This window comes from Lissotriton helveticus, chromosome 3_1, assembly GCF_964261635.1.
Source record: "Lissotriton helveticus chromosome 3_1, aLisHel1.1, whole genome shotgun sequence".
NCBI classification, from domain to species: domain Eukaryota; kingdom Metazoa; phylum Chordata; class Amphibia; order Caudata; family Salamandridae; genus Lissotriton; species Lissotriton helveticus.
In genome coordinates, this window is record NC_136061.1 from 1826421833 (window position 1) to 1826439598 (window position 17766).

At 45.4% G+C, this 17766-nt stretch overlaps 1 protein-coding gene across 3 annotated transcripts in view; it reads right to left on the reverse strand.

The window, feature by feature from the left end:
• The window catches only part of LOC144823869 (uncharacterized), a 63361-nt gene that overhangs the window by 33589 nt on the left and 12006 nt on the right, over positions 1-17766 (reverse strand). For all 3 annotated transcript variants that reach the window (XM_078682749.1, XM_078682748.1, XM_078682750.1), the window contains exon 2: positions 1661-1759. In XM_078682749.1, the coding sequence (XP_078538875.1) occupies positions 1661-1748 (88 nt within the window). In that variant the 5' untranslated portion in view covers positions 1749-1759. The remainder of the gene's footprint in view (positions 1-1660; positions 1760-17766) is intronic.

The following is a 17766-nucleotide window of genomic DNA, read 5'->3' on the forward strand; positions in this document are numbered from 1 at the left end:
CCCATGATGGGGTGACACCCGGTGCGGCCCGCACCCCCCTAGTGACGCCACTGGCGCATGTAATTGATTATTGTTTGTTTTCACCATTATTTATAGTGACCCCTGACGAAGGGCAAATCATGCCCGAAATGCATTGGGTGTAAAGAATAAAACGCTGCCTTTTTTAAAAAATTGACTTTGCATCTTTCTTGTTCGTTCAAGAGGCCCGGAGTGGCACAGATAGAACAATAGAAACCTTGTAGATTGCACATAATACCGCGTGTGGATGAAGAAGATATTTAATTGAAGCATACAAATTAATACGTTTGAGTATTTGGAGAACATGGATTAATTTGGAAATTAAAATATATTGCCAATGAGGCGCAACATCAGTGCAACTGGTTGGAGCAAAAGGTTGCCCCTTTTTGGAATAACAAATTTAAGATGTTATCATAAATAACAATCTGAATCTTATTTAATAGGTCAAAAGCAACTATCACATATCATCCTGGATAGTGGCATAGGGGGTGAGTGGGGTTGTGATCAAAGTGAGACTAACTACTTTCAGGATCAAAACTGTATCATTCTACACTGGTTGAGGGCTATTAAGGACGCTTGACTATAGGACATTCCCATAGGGAAGAGATGTTGACATAAAAGGCATGGACAAATAACTCCAGGATGGAGGACATTAGAAGAGGATGAAACTCCTAAATTGTTCTTCCAATGAAAAGCCCAGTCTTGGATGTTGCATCAACCTGAAGGGGATTTAGACTACCAGCAAAAGGATACCACAAATGGTAAACTGTATCACATAACCAGCTCCAAGTTAAAAGTGTGTGGCAGTAAATAATCTAACCTTATCCAGACAACTTTCTTTGTAATAGTTTACAACTATAAGTGCTCTTCTCTGTTTCGCTCATGCATGGTGGGTTTTTAACTGGGTCTCAAACTCTCTAAGAATAAATGTTTAGCTAACAGACAGGGAAGGATATTTAATTCAGCATTTTTGTGAAGGACATCCACAGAAACAAATCTGACACCCAGTCCTCTACAGAGAATGATGTAAAGAGAATGATGTCAGCTGGATCCTCAGACACGCCCGGAGAAAGGAATCTGAATGCAGTTTGATAGTTGGAGAGGCCTTGCCTGGCATGTTTGTCCCCAGACAGTGAACCATGCAGATGGTGTTCCAAGCCAGCTGGACTACCTCAGCGGGTGTATACAATTTCATATACGGAGTTTCTATTAGATGTATGTTGGAAACATAAGAATCAATGTCTGTACAGTAGTCTGTAGAACTCCACTATGCAGAAATATAATTGTGGTTCTTCAACTCCACAGACTTGTTTTAATAGTTTAAGATTTTTTTGTAGAATGGGGTAATGATAAAGTTATATTCTCTGTTAATCCTTATGATCTGAGCAGTGATGGTTAAGTGAGTGGCAATCTTTGTAAAACCAGAGCACCTTTGCTTTGCCTTGACTCAGAGTGGTAACCAACAACAGGACATGCAAGAGAATTTGACTTTAGAAAGAGCTAATTGTGCAGCTGTTACACCATCTCCACAACAGAGAGAACTCAAACAATCAAGGGTACCCACAGGAGCTGCCAAGTGCTCCACACAATACCACAATATTTGGGCTTTCAAGCTTCAGAGGTGCCAAAGCAATCTTCTCACCTGTTACCCCATTCTTCTTGGTGCTCAGCTTCTTCTCCAGATTCTTGAGGCAGAGGCTCTCCTTGCCCCACTTCTCGGTTGACTCCATTTCCCTCAAGCCTACAAGTGCCAAAGAAAACAAAAAAGGTATGAGATGATGCAAGGAGGGGTAGAGGAAGGAAGAGAACAGAAAGGGTTATATTGTGGATCATAGCAATAGAATGGGTTTTGGGATGAGTCTGAGAGTGGAGGTAGAGGATACACTGATAGAGGTATAGGGTAGTGCACAGCCGCGGTCCGTGCAGGTAACAGCGGTGGGCGGTGGTGCCGGGTAAGGGGGGATTTCGAGGGAAGATGCCAAGGGAAAATTAAATAATTCATTTTCCCTCGTATTGTCCCTCGAAATCCCCCCTTACCCGGCCTCACTGCCCCACAGCTGTTACCTGCACGGACCGCAGCTGGTAGTGCATTGGAGAAAGTAAAATGAGGTTTGAGATGAGTCAGAGAGGGGAGCTAGAGGATACATTGAGAGAGGTATAGGGTGAGATATATGGTAGTACATTGGAGATGCTAAATTAGAAGTAAAGTAATAAACATAAAGATACATTAGTACATGGAATCTTTATATGTATAAGGAAGATACTATATGTAGATTTAAGTTGTATTTAATAAACTTAGACGTTCAAGTGTTGCTGTATTACAAGATAATTTATTTGTTTTTATTTTAAAAAATGGTAATTTAATCATGAAGCAACTGTAGATAGTTATGATAAAGATTTACTTATTTATGCAGTCACCTATATACATGTTGAAACATAGAATAATATAACCAGAAGTAATATTTAAACATTTGTTAAGCAGAACTAACAAATATCGATATATTTATAAACAAAATTATTAAACATGTTTACAGAAACCAATATAAATATCTAGGTGCACATATATAGTCCAAATAAATGCTTATATTCACAAGGATAAGCTGTATACTTATGTCGAGTATGGTGGTTATGTGGGGAAGAGTCAACTCGAGTAGTCTTCTGAAAATAAGGTAGTTATCTCTGGAACTTATGTTTGGGGGTAAAGAGTTACACAGTTTGGCTGCTTGAAAAGAGAAGGATAAGCCACCTATGTTTTTATTTTGTATCGTGGGATTTTGAGGTGAGGTGCCAATCTAGAGCAGCGGTTCCTTTGCTGAATGTATATGGTTATTTTATTCCCGCGGACAATGGTGACACAAAGCAGCTTGAATTTGAATCTTCTGGCAACCGGTAACCAATGTAGGGCCTTCAAGGCAGGGGAGATGTGGGCTTGTGGCTTTACATGTAAGAGTAGTCAGGCAACAGAGCTTGAACCTATTGTAGTCTTTTCATAATGGTTAAAGATGATCTGTAGTAGAGGCTATTGGCATAATCAAGTTTAGACAGAGCAAGAGAGATAGTAGCCTGGACCTTGTGTGGAAATCCCAGGTGGAGGGAAGATGTGCCACAGAGTTTTTATAGTAACAAAAGCTAGTTTGTTCACTGGGGCATTCTGATAGCTTGGAGTTCATGGTAATTCTGAGGTTTCTTGCTTCCTTTGATACCTTAGGCGTTCCCAGATAGTCAGGCCAGGCAGTGAGTAGGTCATAAGTTTTCCAGTCGCTTCTGTTTTGGAAGCATTCAATTTGAGATGGCTTCATTTCATCCACTGATCCACGGATCTGAGGCAACAGAAAATTTGTTTCCAAAGTCTTTGGTTTAAGGAGTATTTGTGTGCCATCTGCATAGGTATAGCATGTGAGGTGAAATTGATTGATCAGTGTCGGAAATGACTTCATGTAGATGTTAAAAAGCATGGGTGAGATGAATGAGCCTTTAGGAATCCCTGGTTTTGTGAGGTATGGTTTGGATGAGAAAGGGGAGGTATTGATGACATTAATTCTGTTTTTGAAGGTTGGATGTGATCCAATCGAGAGTAGTCCCCTCTATGCCGGCGTCGTAGTGTCTTTGTATTAGAGTGCAAATGGATAATCAGGTCAAAACAGATAAAAGGTCCAAGAGAAGTACTGCAGCAAACCCGTTTCGATCAACTGTGTTCTTAAGTTCTTCCCTGATGGCAATGAGGGCAGATTCTGCGCCTCTTCCTGGGCGGAATCCTGTTTGGAAGTATGAAAGTATGGAATCATCTAAAATGAATTGTGACATCTGGATGAATTCTGCTCTATCTGTTAGCCCAGGAGAGGTCCATTTGTAATTGGTTTTTAGTTGGAGTTAAACGGGTCCAGGTTTGTTTTCTTTAGTAATGGGTGTATGTATAACTTTTTTAGATTTTCTGGAAATATTCCCATGATTAAGGAATTGTTGATGATTCTTCTTACTAGTGTGGCAGCAGAGGTAGTTAGAAGAATTTTATTGAAAGTTTGTTTGGAGACTGGTCAGAAGGGCTGCCAGCAGCCCTAGTTGCTTTGACCAGGTCCATAAATTCATTGTGTGATATTTGTTGGCAAGAATGCAGAGGCTGGGCAAGCCTACTCTTGGAGAGTTTTTTTTTAGAAAAGGGTTGATGCTGGTGGTTTTTCTTTGCTTTAAATAGGAGTCCAAGGTGTCTGCTTTGGTCGTGTATGATTTGCCAGTTTGTCTGTAAATTCTTGAGTAACAGGATGAGCTCTTCTAGGCAATTTGGTTTTTCAAATTTGGTGAGACTTTGATAGAATTCTTTATTTGCACATTCAGTATTTTGAATTCTGTTTGAATAGTATTTTTTCTTAGCTGTTTTGATTGCTGAGTTGTATAATCTGTTACGTTTCTGTTACGTTTCTGTAGGAGAAGGTTGTCTTGATTGGTGTTTGTTTTTAGCCTGGTATGTTGCAGCTTTCTAATTTGCTGTGTTATCTCTTTTGGCTCTGTATTTCTCCAAGGTGCCTGTTTTATTTTGTTCTGTTGCCTTGTTTTTAGTGGTATTAGGATATCAAAAGCTTCCTGTAGCTATTCATATAGTTTTAGAATGGAATTTATTGTGCCCACGTCTGTACTGTATGTTAGTTTTGTTTCTAAGTGTTCAAAATTGAGTTTGTTCCACATTCGATAGGTGGATGCATGTAATGTGGTTTTAAGGGTGTTGCGTTTTTGTTGTTTTATATTGGAGAGCAAACAAATGGTGGTCTGACCATGTGAATGGAGTAATTGTTTGAAAGGTAACTAGTTCTGTATTTTCAAAAATGACAACCAGGATGTGGCCAGTGATGTGTGTGGGTTTGTGGACAATCTGAAGTAGGTTCAGTGCACCTAGGCCAGGGACGATTGTGTTTGGACGGGGCATAATAGGTTTGTCAAACCAAATGTTTTGGTCACCAAGAATGCATAGGTTGGGGTGTAGTGTTATAAGGTTTGAAACTGTGTCTAGAAGTGCGTCTGGGAACGTTGCATTGCTAGGTGGAGGTGTGTAAAGGAGCAGGACGTTAAAGGATGAAGATGGTTTAAGGTTGCATCTGGTGAAGAGTGCCTCACAAACTTGTATGGAGATGTCACCAGCTTTAGTGATATTTACTTTTTGCCTGAATACAACAGGTAGGCCAAATCCTCTTTTGCCTGTATGATGTTGTGTGATAGTTTGAAAGCCTATAGGAATGGCTTCATGCAACACTGGGGCCATGTCATCTCCCACCATGATTCAGTTATGAAAGGTAAGTCAGGTTGTGTGTCAGCGAGAAGGTCGTAGATGTGAAGCTTGTTTTTTTTGAGTGATCGAGCATTTATTAGTAGACAGTTTAAAGAATGTGCTTTGGTGATAGTGCAACTTTGTTTTGTATAAGAGGGAGCAGTGTTTTTGTGGGCTTGTAGCAAGTGTATCCTTAGTGCTGGTATTAGCAGTATGAGAATAGCAATAGTGTAGCTGTTCTGTATCGTCTTCCTCGTCCAGCAGGCTAAGGAGGCATTTTGGTGGGTCTGTGTGTGTAGATGGTGGTCAAGAGTGAGTTGGTAAGCTGTGCTGTTTTTGTAGAGTAGCCGTATTGTGCAGTAGACATGGAGATGCGAAGTTGTGAAGAGTGGCATGTAGCTTATTTGGTTTGCGTCTGTTTAGGGTAGAAGGTGTAAGAGTTAGGGGTGGTGGTGCAGCATGTGGGTCATGTTGTAAGGTTATAAAATTGCCTAATGGATGAGAGGTGGTTTAAAGAGAGTTGCTGTGTTGCTGTTTATGTGTTAGGTGTGGGGGAAGCGAGAAAGCTTGGCAGTGGAGTTGGTTTAGGGTGTGAATTATTTGTGTAGTCAGAAGGTGGGGGTAGATTTAGGTTTCTACTTTGTGATGGAAAGTATTATGAGGTGTTGTTGTATGTGTGCGATTGTGTTGTGCTGGTGGGTGTGTTATGTTTTGCTTATGAGGAGTAGTAAAAGGTGGTGATGATGTATTTGCTTTCTGAGAAGTATTTGTATGTAAAGTATTGTTGATTTGTGGAAGCTGCAAGATAAAGTGGTTGGTGATGTGTTTTGGAAAAGTGTATGTGGTGTGTGAGAGGGGATGAACACGAGTTAAGAGGGTTTGTGTTAGAAATGATTGCTAAAGAAGTAATATGTATGGAGTGTAAGGTATTTTTTTGGTAAAAAGAAGAGGGGGGTAATGGTGGATGAAAAGATGGAAGAAAAAGTATAGGTTTGTTGGTGACAGAACAGTAATTAGAGTAGGGAGTGTGTGCCTGAATGGGATATAGGTACGTATGGTGTGGGTTTGGGTAATGTTTGTGAAGCTTGGAATGGTTAGTGGTAGATGATAGAGGGTTTTTTTGGTGCGAGTGAAGGTGCAAATGTGTGGTTGTTGGGGTAGAAGGGTTTGTGGGATTTTGTAGTGGGTGCTGAGACATGGAAATGTGTTGAGGTTTATTTGTAGTAAATGAGTAGAGTACATTTGCGGTGAGTGTGTTATTCTGGTTATGGATGTGGATGGGGAAGGGTAAGTTCTGGTGAATAGTGAATGGGCAGCGTCTCTGGCCTAGGCCTGACCAGTCCCAAACAGGCGGCTGCCCTTTTCCTTTCCACCCTTAGCCTACACACCTGGGCTGAGATGTCCTGAACCCTGACCTTAAATAGCCCTAGTGATCAGGTGACCCTTTATGCCAATGGGAGCTCTAGCCCTAACCAATTCACAACACTAGCCCTAAGCCCTAGGACCAATAGGAGACCAGACCATTACAGCCAATCACAGCGCTAGTCCTAGCAGTCAATCAGAAGAAAAAAAACCTATGCCCTAGGTCCAATAGAAACTCTAGCCCCAAGATCCAATCAGAACCCTAGACTTATCCGCTAATTAGAACACTAACCCTAAGCCCAATAGATACAGATACAGATACAAATACACCAGATACAGCAGCCAATAAGGAGCGTGTGACCTCCAGCACTGGCCGATGGGCAGGTGGCAGGGAGAGCTGCTCCTGAAGTCAGAATCTCCTTGGATACAGACAGGCTCAATCCATTCTTTCCAGGTCCTGTTTTAGCCAGCTGGGAGAACCCAAATCTAAATCTAAAAGCACTGAAAATATTGCTTCCTGCCCACTTAAACAAATCACTTTTTGCTAGCCAAATATGAGTGCTACATACACTTTACAAACACAGTTTAAACCATAAAGCAAGCAGTCTCTTCAACACACTCTGCTTAGCTTCTGAGGGTGTAGTTTGCCTCTTTATATTTTTTTACTTTTAAAGACACAAAAGGGGGGGGCTGGGCTGGGGTGTTGCCCCTGCTGGGCTAAGCACAATGCAGGGAAAACTAGGAGAGAAAATCAACAGTCATGAGTAGAAAAAATAGCAGGTTTAAAAATACCGATTGCACAGAAACAAAGACAGTGCCAGATTAAACCCTGTGGAGGCCCTTAGGCAGTCATAATTTCGGGGGCTCCCTCGCAAATTATCTCCTAATACATTTTTTATTTGAACAACCAACAATTTTAATAAACCAATTTTATGACACAAACTAAACATTAACAATTATTAATGTTGGGGTGTGTGGCCAAGAACATGGCAGAGTGAGACGCTGATTCCCGGAGCTCCCGACCGGAGCCCCAATCATCAAATATCCTGCCAACTATAAATCACTGATTTCGATCGTGCATCACCTCCGTGGCTCTGAGCGGAAGACCTGAGCCCCGGAGACCGGCACGATTGAGGTGTTACGGACGCGCCGCACACTCACCAGCCGTAGCCAAAAATGCCACGTGGGGGTGTATGAGGCCCTGAAGTGCTGAGCGGACGGGAGACACCAGTGAAGGATCCTGCCTACCTCCCGGTGAGCTGCGATTGGTGGCCGAGGTCCCGAGGATCTGTGGCTCGTCGCCTGGCCAACCCTTGATGCTGGGCCCTTGTCGGTGTGCAGGACCTCGCTGGGTACTAGAAAAGGGGGACCCTGCCGTGCCTCGATGGCATTGGGACACGGGCCTGTGTGTCGCCTCTGCCTGTCGCCCCTGCTGGGCGTGCAATTACTCAGGTGAAGTCCCCGGAGGAAGTGGGACCCTCAGAGCGCCATGCGAGATGGGGGCATGGGTGTGTGTGCCGATCCTACCCGTCCTGCCACGGCTGTGCCCTTGAGTCCGGTGTGGGCTGGATTGTAGCAAGGGGACTTAATACGGCCCATCGGGGCACTGCGCATCTCGGCACCCTTGCCTTTTGATCTCCTTCACCGGCCCGGAGTACGCGGGCGGTCCAGGGCAGGGCCCAACGGACATTGCGGTGAGTGCTGCCCTCCCCTCCCCCGGGGGAGGGGGGTGTTGACCTCCACGATGCGGAGCAGAGAGGTGTGGCGTGCCTCTCGGTCCTGGGAGGGCCTGTGTCTTGAGGCGCCCGTCCTTGGTCCTTGGACTATTGCCTGCCATCTCTTTCCCTGTGCCTCTGGACCACTGTCCTGGTTGGCGCTGAATAAGACAGGGAGGAGCCCTGGCCTCGAGTTGCCTAGCCTGGACACACTGGTGGATCTCTACAGTGGTGCCCCGTGTGAGACTGGTGACAGGGTGGGTTAGGTTTAGAGTACGCCCGGAGGTGTGCCCCCCTCCCACAGCGAGGATCAAAGTTTGATAGCAGCCCCCCGGGACACTGTGTGACTGCTGCTTCTCCTCTACTCCCCTCCCCCACTCTTTCATGGATGCATGGTCTGAGGGACACAGTTTTAGATTTGGCGAGATCCTCATACACCATTGAAAAGTACTTGGGGTGGGGAGCGGTGCTAGGGTGACTTCCTCCCCCATGATGACTAAAGTTAAGGACCTGAAGCCCCCCCAGACAGGGGAAAATGGACAAATATACTAAAGTTGTCACCCTGCACGAGGCTACGCAGCCCATATTGGAGGCGGCCACCATACTCCAAGCTATTCAGTCTTCCAGTCTTCCAGAAAGGCACTAGAAAATAAAATCGGAGAGGTCTGCTCCGAGGTTACGCTGCTGAGGCAGATCTCCGGAATGTATCAGAGAGAGTTATGAAGGCGGAGACCCTGGCCTACGAGGTCGAAGATGCGGTTAAGGATCTAAAAAAAGCTGTGGCAGAGCTCCGAAGCACTAGTGGCGAACTGCAGTGGTGGATGGACGACGAAGAAAACAGGAGCGCAGAAATAATATCCGCTTATTGGGATTCCCGGAAGGCGTGAAGGGAATGGACCTACCTGCGTTCTTGACCAAATGGCTGAAAAACATTATCCTGCCCGAACACTTCTAACAGGTTTTGGTCTGGAGCAGGCGCACAGGGCCATGAATGCTAAGCCTCCCCGTGGCGCTCTCCCACGGCCCATTATTGCAAAAATCCTTAATTTCACAGACCGAGACATGATCCTATGAGAGGCACGCAGGCTGGGGGAAATTAGACAAAAAAACTCTAAGATCCTGATCTTCTCCAATTATAGCAGAGATGTGCAGAAGCAGAGAAAGACTTGATTCTGCTAAAGCTAAACTAAGATCACTCCAATTTCAATTTCCAATTACATGCTGCTATTCCCTGCAAAGCTGAAGGTCATATACAACAGCAGAGCGCAGTTTTTCCAGACGCCGGAGGAAGTATGGGCTTGGATTGAAGAGAGGCCGAAATGTCACCCCCGGAGCGACAGACCAGTGTTGAGGGCAGAACATGGAACGCTAGAACAACGGAGAACCAGGAGAAGTCGGAGTGGAACAAGGGGGATGAGTACAATTCAGAACAGTGCTGTGGCAGGGCTCGCCAAAGACCATTTCCCTTTATCCTTAATTTATTTATTTGAAAAGTTTTATAAAGCGCGAACATGACCCTTGCAGGTATCAGAGCGAAGTAAACAATCATAGAGTGGCTCGTCACAGCATAGTAGAGTAAATGACAAATCTGTAATCGGCCCAAGAAGTAATCTTCTATTATAGTTCCGTAAGGGCCCCAGAGTAAAATAACACCCAATCAAAAATACATAGCGAAAGATACTTTGTGATAAATGTCAAATCTGTCAACAAGGGGACTAGAGAAAGAGTACATGATGATGAGTGTCATCCACAATGTGAGTTAGAGCAGTTTCAGTACTATGCCCTGCTCTGAAACCGGATTGATAAAGGTCAAGTATTTGAAATTTCTCTATATGATTGCATAGCTGCTTGTGGAGGCATTTCTCGAGGAGTTTGGCTAGTGTCTTGATGTTGGTAATTGGTCGGAAATTGTTCAGATCAGATAAATCCGTGTTGGGCTTCTTAGGGATGGGAGTTACTTGCCTAATTTTGAGATAATCAGGGATGCTCCCTTGCAGGAGAGATTTATGAATGATCCTCGACCAAAGGGGTAGAATGGCCGAGTTGAGGTCTTTAAAAAAATGTGCCGGCGCAGGATCATTGAAGTGGTTGGCCGATTTTAGAGTGGTCATAGCGTGTAGTAGTTCTGTGTAATCTGGCAGGATAATGCAATTCCAAGAGGCATCATTTTTGGGAGAACAACCTAAAGGTAGGGAGAGTGCAGAGAGAACCCTGAGCTCCCCTGATGATGTGGTGTGGATTAGAGGTGGCACCCTGGGAGTGTTAGGTTGCATCTCCTGTTCAATTTTCTTATTTTTTTCAGAGAAGTGCACTGTGAAGTCCTCCCCGCTAGGAAGTGGAGTCAAGGAAGCCAGGTTGGGTTTGGACGTGTGGTTTGCTTGCTGTTTGATGATTTCAAATAGTATCTTGGGTCTATTTTTAGCACCGTCCAGCTGCTCCCTGAAATGGTCCATTTTAGCAATGCAGAGTTTTTTGTTGTAGGCACTTCTCATTTTCCTAAGCTGATAAAGGCTAGTAGTGGAAGGCTCATTTCTCCAGAGCCTCTCTGAAAACCTAAGATTATGGCGTTCGTCATTTAGGGTAACATTAAACCAAGGTTTGGATTGTTTGAGAGGGATCCTTTTAAGTTGTTTTGGCGCAATAGTGTCAAAGATATTTGCCATAGTGCTAATGTAGTGCTCAGAAAGATCAGAAAGGGTTTGTATAGCGGAAGGGTGTAGGGTAGTTTCTTTTTCATTTGGGTGGGGGAGGAGGGGAGTTGGGCGACAGACCTCTACTTTTTACTACACAAGTTTGCTGTTTTATTATGGGTTTGGGTGTAGTGGAAAGGGGAAAGGGGTGGGGTGGTTGTCTGTGGGACAGAAAGGGATTGTTTTTTTACTTGTTTGTGTTGTTTACACTGGACCTAGCATCAACACTTATATACCCTGGGGACCCACAATAGGAAGAATAGGAACATGGTTGGGGCTGCCACAACATTCATGTTCCCACACATAGAAGACCAAGCTGTCTCTGTCCTAACCTGGAATGTTAATGGACTGAGAGATATAATCAAAGGCGGGTTGGTCCCCCAGTATATAAAAGCGCCTGCGACCAGACATAGTCTTGTTACAAGAAACATATCTACTGAGTACACAATGCAAGTTCCTTGGGAGGGCACCATATAGGGTCTTGACACATGCTAGATTTACATTCGGGTCGAGGGGCGTTGCTATTTTGATTAAAAAAACTCCCCCCTTCGAAACAACACGTAAATGGATCGACCCAGATGGCAGATTCGTTGGGGAAACAAGAACCTGGGGCAGGTGCAACATAACTATCATCTGCGCATACTAATTGCCTCCATTGCAAGACCCCGTACTCCTTAAAATCTCTGACATCCTTCTCGAGATCCCCATGTCCTTCGACATCGTAGGGGGGGATTTCAATGATGTCATCAATACAGGTTGGATTGGTCCACTGGGTCAGAGGGAAACACAGACATAACCCCGCTCTACCGTTTTACAGACTCTATGGGGCTTACTGACATATGGAAACTCCAACACCCGAATGCCCGACAATATTCTTACTTTTCCAGGGCACACAGAGTATTTTCCAGACTGGACCACGTGTTTGTCCCCAGGGGGGATATGTATGTATTGGCATACTTGTATAGCGCAATGGCTGTCACCCAACGGGTATCCTGGTGCTTTAGACTATTGTAACCCGTACATGATGTTTCCAGCTACTGGTCAGCTTACATTGTTCTAGGAAAGAGGTGTGTTTTTAAAGCTTTCTTGAAAGAAGGGAGATCTCCCATACCTCTCAGGCACAACGGTAGAGAGTTCCACAGTCTTCCTGCGGTAAACCTGAAGGACCGACCACCCATCCGGGTCTTCACAATCTTGGGCACTACTACCAAGCAAGCTGAGGCCGAGCGGAGAGATCTGGACGGGGTATACCAGGAAAATAAGTCCTGCAATGGAGACGGACCTTGTCCATGAAGGGCCCTGAATACTAAACAAAGAGCTTTAAAATCAATTCGCTGAGGGACTGGCAACCAGTGAAGGTCCCCGAGTGCCATAGCAGACGAATCAGAACGTCGGCACGAAAGGGCCAGTTTGGCAGCAAAGTTCTGTACACGCTGCAGTTTACCCACCAAGGTCATAGGCGCACCCAGAAGTAGCGCGTTACAGTAGTCAAGCCTACTTAAGATGATACTCCGCACTACCTCTGGCCTGACCTGCACAGGGAGCATGGGTAGAATCTTCCGCAGCGTGCGAAGCAGTGCCATACAAGTGGCCACTGTTTTATTCACGGACACGTCTAGCTGCAAGCTGGAACCGAACATCACCCCCAGGTTCCGAACGGATTCAGCCGGTAAACTAGTGCCCTGAAAAGAAGGAGGCCAAAAATCCTGTGGAAGAGGCCTAGGGCTGCGATCCATTGAGCAGTGCAACACCTCGGTTTTGGAGCTGTTAAATTGCAAGGAGTTGTGGCTCAGCCATTCCGCCGTAGTAATCATACAGCGGTGAAAAATCTCTTGTGACACGACCTCCTTACCCTCAAACGAGAAAATAAGTTGGGTGTCGTCAGCATAGTTGGTGACTGCTATGCCGAAAGATTTTATCAACTTGATCAGGGGACGGAGGTAGACATTGAATAAAATAGGGCTGATGGCCGACCCCTGAGGCACGCCCTGCCCAACCCTTCTGATGTTGGATGTAAAGGGTGGCAGGGCCACCACCTGGTGCCTATTACCAAGGTAAGACACCAACCAGTCAAGGGCCAGGCCAGACACCCCCACTTCCTCCAGTCTCCTGATCAAGATCGTGTGGCTGACCGTATCGAACGCGGCCGACATGTCGAGCAGCACTAAAAAGGCTGCTCGACCTTGGTCGGCACGCGTCCGAAGGTCATCTAGAACAGTCACCAATGCTGACTCCGTCCCATGGGCTGGTCTAAAACCAAATTGAGCCACGTCCAAGCAAGCATTGGTCTCTAAGAAGCTGGAAAGATGTTTTGTGGCCAATTTCTCTAGAATTTTAAATGCTGGGCAAGTGGGATCCAAAGTTAACTTCTTCAGGAGTGGGGAAACCACCGCCAGCTTCCAGCAATCCGGGACCCGTGCAGACCTAAGGGACTGACAGCAGATAGAAAAAAGTGGGGGGAAATGCTCTTCACGGAACAGTTTCCAAAATTTATGTGGAAGTGGATCAAGCGGCGAGCCCAAGGAAACACCGTTAGCCAATACACAAAAATCCTCGAAAGACGGCAGAGGAAAACTGTTCAGCCGGACTAGCCTAGCGTCTCTCTCCGTGATAACAGTCGGAGTAAGATTAGGCAAGGACTGAGAAACAGAGCCTGGCGGTGAAGCAAGATTGCTCAGGATGGTGGCAATCTTGTCCTCAAAGGCCTGTGCAAGCGAATCACATAAAGATTGAGAGGTAGGGATGTCATTTACAGTGCAGGCAGGACGCGTCAAGTCTTTAACGATCTTAAATAGGGCCTGAGACTTGTTCGCGGCTGCCAGTAGCGATTCTTCTAAAAATCTAGCCTTGGCACGTCTAATCTGAGCTTTATAGATCGCCAGTGCCTGTTTAAAAAGAGCTCTATCTGATTCAAGGTACTGCTTTCTCCAGGCACGCTAAGCCCGTTTGCACTGGAGTTTAAGCTGCAGAAGTTCCCCTGAGAACCACGGCATGGCGTGTTTGGTCCTGACTCTAGGTTTTCGCAACGGGACCAAAAAGTCCAGTGAAGCCAAAATTCGCTGGCAGAGGGTCTTATAGCTCACATCCACACTATCTCCCAAGGTGAAACCATCCAGAAGCAAAGTAGGCAGTGTTGACTGTTTAAGGAGTTTAGACCATTGTCTGCCCACCTTAGTGACTCCTAAGCTGCCTTTCTTCGCTGAGGCGGCAGTGAGTGAGAGGGAGAAAAGGACGAGCGCATGATCCGCCCAACACTGGGGTAGAATATTCCGTAAGGTCACTTGACGTACGTCCGCAAAGATCAGATCTAAGATGTGACCCTTTAAATGGGTCGGAGAGAGTACTAGCTGCTGCAGCTGGATGTTGCGGCAGGCCTGGACCAGCTCTTTGAATGCAGAGTCAGTCGGTCCGTCCGGCCACAAATTAAAATCCCCCAACACCATAAACCTTGTGTGAGAGTTAGATAGATCGTAGATTAAATCAATAAGCTCAGACACAGCAGGTAGAGCACTGGCCTGGGGTCTATAGCACAGCAGCCCAGTATGTAGCACACCTCCCTGACCATTTAGGGAAAAACCTAGCAGGTCACACCCTGGGATAGCCTTAATATCAAGCCGGGAGAAATCTAGTGTTTCCCTAAAAATCAGCCCTACTCCTCCTCCTCTGGCCCCCACCCGGGGATTGTGTCTTATTTTGAAACCAGGAGGGCAAGCCAAGCCCAATTCCACCATGCTGTTGGCTATAGTCCAAGTCTCTGTCATGAAGAGTACGTCTAACTCATGAAACTCAATGAGTAGCGCGATTTCTTCACAGTGCTTGCTGAGAGATCGCACATTCAGCATGCCACAGGACAAGGATTCTTGGTGCCTACTGATGGTATCAGGCTGGCGACTGGGAATAGTGCCAGAGTTCAGTCTTATAAGTTCAACGCGGGAATAAGTCAAAACAGCTCGAAACGAAGAGGCAGCATTTCCGGCACCCGGCGCATCCTGTGCGCAAACGGGCTTACCTCTGGCGCACCTCCGGCGCGCCCACTGCGCGCCTACGCTGCGCGCTTGAGAAAGGCACATCTTAAGTAGCCGTTAAGCACGGGAGTCCTGCGAGGCAGACCTCTGGCCCCACACCCAAGATGGCGCCCGTTAATCGGCACCTCCTGGCTGCCCACCCCAAGATGGCGGCCAAAACGCCGCGATGCGGTAACAAGAAGTCCTAAATCCCGCAAAATGCGGGTGGCAAGACGATTATAGTGCAGGTAAGAGGTAGTTGGAAATTATGGCCCCAAAAGATGTCCACAATTCGCGGAAAAGCGACTGCTTCAAAGATTCGAGCAGCGCGATAGTGCAAGTGCGAGTGAATATCTTAAAATTATAAAATCAGCAGGTAGCAGCAGCTTACGCGAGCGTGCAGTGGCAAGTAATAGTCTACCTGAGCTGAGGAAGATTCCTGCTTTTATTAACTCCTCTGAGCGCGGGAGTCCTGCGAGGCAGACCTCTGGCCCCACACCCAAGATGGCGCCCGTTAATCAGCACCTCCTGGCTGCCCACCCCAAGATGGCGGCCAAAACGCCGCGATGCGGTAACAAGAAGTCCTAAATCCCGCAAAATGCGGGTGGCAAGACGATTATAGTGCAGGTAAGAGCTAGTTGGAAATTATGGCCCCAAAAGATGTCCACAATTCGCGGAAAAGCGACTGCGTCCTAGATTCGTCTTGCCACCCGCATTTTGCGGGATTTAGGACTTCTTGTTACCGTATCGCGGCGTTTTGGCCACCATCTTGGGGTGGGCAGCCAGGAGGTGCCGATTAACGGGCGCCATCTTGGGTGTGGGGCCAGAGGTCTGCCTCGCAGGACTCCCGCGCTCAGAGGAGTTAATAAAAGCAGGAATCTTCCTCAGCTCAGGTAGACTATTACTTGCCACTGCACGCTCACGTAAGCTGCTGCTACCTGCTGATTTTATCATTTTAAGATATTCACTCGCACTTGTACTTGCACTATCGCGCTGCTCGAATCTAGGAAACAGTCGCTTTTCCGCGAATTGTGGACATCTTTTGGGGCCATAACTTATGGCCTCCCGAAGGTGCATAAGGATATAGACAACCCTCCCATGAGACCTATTGTTTCCAGCATAGGCTCACTCACCGAACCGCTCAGCAAATATGCGGATGTGTTCTTACAACCTCTGGTTGCCAAACAAAAAGCTTACATTAAAGATACCACATCCATGATTAAAAAAATAGAGTGCCTCAGTTTTAATCCAGAGACCCAAATACTAGTTACTCTCGATATAGAGGCACTCTATACGAATATTCCGCAAGACAGTACAATCACCATGATAACCGATCTCCTAAGCACCGAGGGGCAAGATTTGACAGCCCACCAAACATTCATAGTGGATTGTATCACCCTGGTCCTCAAAAACAATATCTTTCTTTTCGAAAAAGATCTCTATAAGCAGGTCAAGGGGACGAGCATGGGGGCTACCTGTGCTCCCAGCCTGGCCTGTTTATATGTCTCACAATTTTAGGAAAATCACATATTCAATCCAGTTGCGCCTTTCTACGAGAACATCACTGAATGGTCTAGGTATATAGATGATATTTTTTTTATTTGGACAGACAATATGGACACATTGACTGAATTCCTAGAATGGCTTAACCTGGGTGACATAAACCTTAAATTTACCTCACATAAGAATCGTGAGCAATGTGAGTTTCTGGATGTAATCATCAAACATAAAGAGGGCAGACTAAATGTTGAACTTTTTACCAAAACAACGGATAGAAATACTATGCTTCATTTCAACAGCAACCATCCTCCCTGTCAAAAAAACAACATCCCTTTCGGACAGTTTTTAAGATTAAAAAGAAACTGTACAGCCATGAAAGACTTTGAGAAATACGCTGAGGTTTTCAAACAAAAATTTTTAGAAAGAGGATACCCAAGACGCATGGTACGTCAAGCATACAAAAGAGCAAAATATTTTAACAGTGAAAATCTGTTCAAAGAAAAGGCAATATCCTCCGATAAAACACAACCATTAATTTTTGTTACTAACTTTAGCCAAGTGAGTAACAAAATTAAAAACATAGTAAACAGAAACTGGCATTTAATCACTAACAAAGCCCAAGAAAAATTACCTAAACCTATGTTCTCATTTCGAAGAAATACGACGATACGCAACAGGTTAGTACACACCTACAGAGAAAACAGACAGACATCTCAATCCTGTATAAATAATGCACCTCTACCCAAGGGGACTTTTCCGTGCCAGGGCTGTGTGAAATGCATGAATATCATCAAAGGCAGTACAATCATTACAACTAACACTACAATACAGATCAGAAGCTTTATGAACTGCCGTACCAAAAACTTGATATATTTAATACAATGCCCCTGCCAACTATGCTACGTGGGTGAAACGTCCAGAGATGTACGTATTCGCCTGAACGAACATAAATCAGCTATCAGAAATAATAAGAAAGGTGCACCGCTGACGGAACACTGGCAGTCAGCAGGACACAAAATAGAAGATCTGAGCTGGTGCGGTCTCGAAATAGTTACTCTAAACTTAAGAGGGGGGCAATACAAATGCAAAGAGGAAAAAGAGAGAACAGTTTTATATGTCAAAATTCAACAGTGTGAGATGTGGCTTAAATAGTAGAGAAGATTGGGAACAAATTGTGCATTAATTAAAAATCTTACTAAAATGTATCCAGACAGCTTAAG